Source organism: Erythranthe guttata, chromosome 5 (assembly GCF_056151865.1).
Source record: "Erythranthe guttata isolate IM_541 chromosome 5, IM_541, whole genome shotgun sequence".
Lineage (NCBI taxonomy): Eukaryota > Viridiplantae > Streptophyta > Magnoliopsida > Lamiales > Phrymaceae > Erythranthe > Erythranthe guttata.
In genome coordinates, this window is record NC_142537.1 from 7,135,644 (window position 1) to 7,142,745 (window position 7,102).

Sequence of the window (7,102 nt, forward strand, 5' to 3'; positions counted from 1 at the left end):
CGCCAACGATCGACTTCTACAAATTTTACTCTCGACACGATCTGACACCCATTTCAACATGGCCCCCACATCGAATCGAGAGTGAGGGGCTTAATGATATGCATAATTGGGCCAACCCAATGGGCCTACAAATTACTTACCTACTAGGCCACGAGCCCAATATCGAAGACCACTATCACCGAGGCCCAATCACCTTCAAGTAAGGTTTGGGCCCGACAATCTCAACTAAGCTATAAATAAATGTTTGAATTCATTCCTTAAGGTACGTCCTATTAACTGAGCAAGACTATTAACTGTATTCTCTGGACTATTTCCACCATCAGCACGTCTGACTTGAGCGTCGGAGGGGTTTCCGCCGGATCAACCCCCGGCCTAGTTCACGTGTTCTATGATCGCAGGTACCTCAGGATCATCAAGTTGTCAAGCTACTGATCTGCTTTGCTCTCCCAGTTCATTTTCTACACTACCCCAGGTGATCTACATTTTAGCATCATCATATATATATATATATATATATATATATATATATATATATATATATATATATATATATATATATATATATATATATATATATATATATATATATATACATACAAGGCGGGGACTGGGCGGGTCTGCGAGGCGGGTATATACAAACCCGCACCCGCCCCATTTATTTGCGGGGCGAGTATTACCCGGAAATTTCGGGGCGGGTACCCGCGGGTCGGGTATAAATTACCATCCCTAATAATACCAAGCATTCATGCAAAAAATTATAATTTTAAAAACATTTAAATCTTCAAATCCTAGAATAATATTATTGATTCGTTTATAGCCTACTTATTTCACAAATGAGTTTTATTGACATATTATAAATTGACAAATGGCAAATAGGCCCATGACAAGGGCACTTAATTAAAAGAGGGACATCCAATTTTTTTGTCCTTCAATAAATTCAGCCCATTTAAACTTATTTGCAAATAATGAAAATCCCTTTATATATACCAAAATTACCCCCAATTCATTGAAACCCATTTCAATTCCAATTTCATGATTTACATCCCAATTTAGCCCAATTTCATCAATTAACCAATTTTAACCATAATTTCAATTTTAACCCCAATTTTGACCCGCCACCACCGGAGACCGCCGGTCGCCACCGTTGACCGGCGTTGACTTTTTTTTTTTTTTTTTTTTTTGAAAAACTTTTTTTTCCGTGAATTTTTTTTCGGCCGGTCAACTCCGGGTCTCCGGCATTGACTATTTTTCTTTTCTTTTTTTTTATAATTTTGTTTTTTCTTAAAAATAATTTTTTTAATTAATATTATATTACTGTCTTGGCTGCTAAATTACTGTCTCCGGCAGTTATTTAACTGTCGGAGACAATAATTTAACAATTAATTGACTTTTTTTTTCTTCAAAAATGTTTTAATTAATATTACTGTATTTGCTACTAAATTACTGTCTCCAGCAGTTATTTAACTGTCGGAGAGAGTAATTTAACTGTTAATTGACTTTTTTAAAAAATATTTTAATTAATATTACTGTACTCGTTGCTAAATTACTGTCTCCGGCAGTTATTTAACTGTCGGAGACAGTAATTTAACTGTTAATTGACTTTTTTATTCTTAAAAAAAATATTTTTAATTAATATTACTGTATTCGTTGCAAAAGTACTGTCTCCAGCAGTTATTTAACTATCGGAGACAGTAATTTAACAGTTAATTGACTTCTTTTTTTTTTTTTTGAAATTTTTTTGTCGTGTTGTGGTGAAAAGAAACACGAGACAATCAATTAACACATCAAAACATCTTAGCTAATACGTTTTAACGGAAAAAGTAGAGTTCCATCCCTCACGTTTCCCATCGATCTCATATTTAGTCGCTCGTGTTAACAAAAAACACATTTGATCCGTCATTTTTCTTAAATACAACACTTTTAGTCTGTTCCGTTATTTTTTCGTTAAAACTAATGGAATGCTAACTGTAAATTGACGAAAAAAACTAAATATATTAAATTGGTGCAAAGTGGAAAGTATATAAATACCTTGGTTTCGTACTCAACGCCGGGTTTGCTCAAGGCGTTCATTTACTCGACCTCCTTGTGCAACTCAGCATCCCTCAAAGCCACCGCCTTGTTAGCCTCAATCTCCGCCACCTGCGCTTCCCTCGACCAACCTGCCTTCTTCTTTGCCAGGTCAGCATTCGCCCCCGCCACCTTTATCTCCTCAATCTTCGTCTCCCCAGATCCCCCTTCTTCTTCGCCTCCGCCACGTCAACCTTCGCCTGATTCGCCGCCTCCATCTAGATAGGAAAAGTACTCATGACCAGGTACATCCACCAGCTGCTTCACGTTTGCGTTGTAGATCAGTAGCCCGAATTGGTTCAATTCCAATTTTTGGTCCCTCTGAAAATATCCTCCATTGTCATCGAAGCGGCCAGAACTCGAGGTGAACACGGGGGCGCGAGTTTGATGTCGATGATTCCCACGCCGGTCACCACCAGGTACTCCGATGCTTTAGCAACTCTCTGCATACTGATTGATTTGGTGTGACAAAATTAGCAGCCCAACTGTTTGATGAATTGTCTGAGTGAACGAACAAACAAGGTTCTGTTAGATTTGAGTTTGTTGGTGGTGTTTACTATTTTGATAAGAATTTTTCCACCTTTTATTTCGTATATGATCTGTAACAGAGTCAAAACATTCATTTTAGTTGTGTATCAAACACATAATATCTAGATTGCCGGAAATTAAATGTTACACCCAATTATTTAAATTGAGTGGATAAGAACCGTAGATCTACATACAATCACACACACCCGAAAGTTTGTTTGTTATCGATGAATATTAACGAACAAATAGAGAATAGAGATTAATCATGAAGAAATATAAAGCTATTTAATTTGATTGCTAATAAATATTTGTAGGAAATAAGAAAAAAAAAAAAATGACAGAAAGCAATTTTTAATTAAACATGAAAAAAAAAGCACCTAAATTATACCTAATTAATATATAACTATGTCGATACTGAACTGTTGATATGATGATATCAATTGTTTGACGTAGAGTCGTCGGTCAAAGTGCCCATCCATGAAGGCGGTAGCATGCCAGTCTGCTCATTAACAGTCTTGAATAGCGGCGGCAGCATCTTGTAAACGCCGGCAACTTCCTGCATCGCACTATTGCCACCACCATCACCGCTTCCACTTCCGTTAGTCCAAATGCTGATCTTGGGCTGGAGCCCACGCACAGCCTCGGAGTTAATCTTGGCTATATCCTGGTACATACCGCCGGAGATCATCAAGTAATCCCTCAACGCCGCGTAGTTTCCGCCCATTGCATCGAGAAGTGTACGTACGTAAGTGCCCTGAGCTTCGGCAAGTGCTTTCAGCCCTTCAGCTTCCTTCATCTTTGCGTACAAATCACCGTCCACCACTTGTTTCCGCTGGTAAAAAGAAGCATCCGCTACTGCTTTCTGTGCCTGTGCCTCCTTCTCCTTCTCGTACAGGTACGCTTCTGCCGCTTTTTGTTTCTTGTAAAGCTCCCAATTCGCCTCTTGGACCTTTTATTTGTTACAATAAACAAGATAATCAATTAATCAGGACAACAAAAAATATATACAAGATTAGATAGGTTCGAATTTGAATTATTCGTTATCGAAAAAATAAATAATTATGTTAAAAAAATTGGAAATTAAATTGAAACTTTTTGTTCCAAAATCGGGAATTTTCAGACCGGTGGGTTTTGAAAAATTCTAAATTTTCTTAATCACCTAAAATATAAAATACATACTAATATATTGATAATATAAGTACGAATTTTCGTAATTATTTTTGAAATTGAATTATGTTCTAATTATCATCACTACTAGCAAATTAAATTGTAGAGATGAGAGGTTAATTCAGCAATACTAATAAAAAGAAAAATATGTATACCTTTGTTTCGTATTCGACGCCAGCTTTGCTCAAAAACTGAGCCTTGAGCTTCTCCGTCTGAGTCATGGCGTTCATCTTCTCGACCTCCCTCTGCAACTCAGCATCCCTCAAAGCAACAGCCTTGTTTGCCTCAACCTCCGCCACCTGCGCCTCCTTCGCCCAACCGGCCTTCTTCTTCGCCAGCTCAGCATTCGCCTCCGCCACCTCAGCCTCCCTCTGATTCTCAAATACCTTGACCTCAGTCCTCACCTTTATCTCCTCCTTCTTCCCTTCTCCCTGCCTTTGCGTAGACGCAATCTTCGTCTCTGCATCAATCGCCGCCGCATTCCTAAGTGTCTCCCCCTCCCTCAGTTTCGACCCCAAATCCCCCTTCATCTTCGCCTCCGCCACGTCAACCTTCGCCTGATTCGCGGCCTCCATCTGAGTTTTCTGCCCCAAGTAGGAAAAATACTCATGACCAGGTACATCAACAAGCTGCTTCACGTTAGCGTTGTAAATCAACAACCCGAATTGGTCGAGCTCCAATTGAACCTTCCCAAAGACTTCCTGTTTGAACTCTTTGGTCCCTTTGAAAATCTCCTCCATGGTCATCGAAGCAGCGAGGACTCGAGTCTCCCCTTCGATAATGCCCTGCACGAGTTCCTTGACATGGTGGGAGAGCTTGTCGTGCGGGGAGATTAACTTGGCGTACTTGAGGAGGCTGCTCTCGTCGTCTATGCGTGGGCCGATCGTGAAAACGGCCGGGAGGATGAATGGGAGTTTCTCAGCGCTCATGGCTTGTACTTCGAACGTGTAGTTCACCGGAGATACGTCGAATTTTGTGTACGTTTGGCCGGGGAATATCCATGCTTTCTTTGAGATTTTTATGTCGGATATTCCGGCGCCGGTCACCACCAGGTACTCCGATGCACTCGCGACTTGATACATGGCTAATTGATGACTAGCTACTCGATCTACACAGAAAATTTGCAGCACTAATAATCGTTAATAATCGTTTGGAGAATTGTATTTTGCGTGAATGATGAAAAGCTTCAACGAGGTTAACTCGTTATTTATAATAGAGTATTTTAGACTCCTTTGTCTAATAGAATTCTAATTTCATAGTAATACACTCCATGCTGCACTTTAACTTTATTTCTTTGAATTGAACGATAAAAGGATTAATATATATACAATATTTTATTTTCTAAATTGACTATGAGATTTCTCTATTAATTATTTTCTTTAAAGGGATTTTTATGCAAAAGTCCCCAACCAAGCATGTTTATTATTCTAGGTTTAGGGGACATATCTCTTTTACCAATAAGCCCATCCCTTTAATATTTATTATAACTAAAGGAAACATTCATGTATATCCCAATATTACCCTCAACCATTTTGACTTTTTTTTGGAGTATAATTTAATATGCTCCAATTTCATCCTTAACTTAATTTAATCTCAATTTGACCCCAAATTTCACAAATTATTAAATTTTGACCCAAAAATTTTTTTTTTTCAAAAAATATTTTTTTTTTCAAAAACTTTTTTTTTGCCGCCGGATTCCGGCGTTGACCGGCGGTCAACGCCGGTCTCCGGCGTTGACTTTTTAAATTTTTTTTTTTTTTTTTTTTTTCTTTCTTCCGGATTTTTTCGCCGGTTTCCAGCGTTGACCGGCGGTCAACGCCGGTCTCCGGCGTTGACTTTTTTTTTTTTTTTTTTTTTTTGCTTTTTTCTTTTTTTTTTTCTTTTCTTTTCTTCCGGATTTTTTCGCCGGTTTCCGGCGATCTCTTTTTTTAGTGTTTTTTTAAGTTTTTTGTTTTGTTTTGTTTGGTTTGTTTTGTTTTTCCACGTCCGCCGCTAAACGTTGACCGTAATTGTGCTGTCACTGACAGTAAATTAACGTAATTATACTGTCAATGATAGTTAATTAACGTAATTGTACTGCCGTTGACATTACATTTATGTAATTGTGTTGCCGTTGACAGTAAATTAATGCAATATTATATTTTTTTATTTATTATTATTTTTTTTTATTTTTTTTTGATTTGTTGACAAGTCAACGTAATTATATTACTGTCGTTGACAGTAAAATAACTGTAAACACAATAATATTACTGTCAACAACATCAATATTATTATTTTTTTGTGGTGTTTGTATTAATATTACTGTCTATTATTGTAATATTACTGTAAACACAATAATATTACTGTGGTTGACGGTAATATTACTGTTTGTTATAGTAATATTCATGTCAACCACATCAATATTATTCTTTTGTTTGGATATTTTGTTTGTTTGAGTTATTCACGGAGTAACGTAATAATATTACTGTCTACTATTGTAATATTACTGTTGCTATAGTAATATTACTGTTGCTATAGTAATATTACTGTCACTCACAGTAATATTAATTCTTTTGGTTTTTTTTATTTTGTTTACATTTGTTGAACGGACAACATAGTAATATTACTTTATTATACAATAATAATGAATTTTGTTGTGTTAATATTAATGTGCTAGAGATTAATATAGCAATATCACTGTGTTAAACTATAGTTTAGTTATTTTTACTGTGTTTAACAGTAATATAGTTAATATTACTGTCATTCAAAGCAATATTGTTGTTTAAACGGAAAAAAAAGTTACAGAAAAAAAAATTAAAAAAAAAATAAAAAAAGTCAACGCCGGAGACCGGTGTTTACCGCCGGTCAACGCCGGAATCCGGAAAAAAAATCCGGAAGAAAAAAAAAAAAAAAAAAAAAAAAAAAAATTAAAAGTCAACGCCGGAATCCGGAAAGAAAAAAAAAAAAAAAAAAAAAAAAAAAAAAAAAAGTCAACGCCGGAATCCGGCGGAAAAAAAAAGTTTTTGAAAAAAAAAATTTGTGAAAAAAAAAAAGTTTTGGGTCAAAATTGAATAATTTGTGAAATTTGAGGTCAAATTGAAGTTAAATTAAGTTAAGGATGAAATTGGAGCATATAAAAGTAAGAGGGGTTATTTTAGTCCTTTACATAAATCTGGACCATGTGTGGACTTATTGGTAAAGGAGAATATTGTCTGGATCTCTTTATGAATAAGTTCCCACTGATGGGCTTATTTGTAATATGCCCTTCTTTAAAATGTATTATCGTTTATATCGTTCAACCTTTTTCCACCATTGATCCTAGTTTCATTGGGAAACTACTTGAGTCAAAATAAATATATAT

General features: G+C 36.2%; 1 protein-coding gene and 1 long non-coding RNA gene across 2 annotated transcripts; one reads left to right on the forward strand and one right to left on the reverse strand.

Moving 5' to 3' along the window:
* Nucleotides 1–2,444: 2,444 nt before the first annotated feature.
* LOC148770532 (uncharacterized) lies at nt 2,445–3,703 on the forward strand. The gene is made up of 2 exons (XR_016031401.1): nt 2,445–2,486; nt 3,049–3,703. It is a non-coding gene; the product is annotated as an uncharacterized LOC148770532 (long non-coding RNA).
* On the reverse strand, nt 2,937–4,844 carry LOC105954282 (flotillin-like protein 4). Its single transcript, XM_012977956.2, has 2 exons — nt 3,918–4,844; nt 2,937–3,544 (listed from the first exon to the last, which is right to left on the reverse strand). Exons 1-2 carry the CDS (start codon nt 4,842–4,844, stop codon nt 3,032–3,034), a joined length of 1,440 nt encoding a protein of 479 aa, XP_012833410.2. The 3' UTR covers nt 2,937–3,031.
* Nucleotides 4,845–7,102: the final 2,258 nt, after the last annotated feature.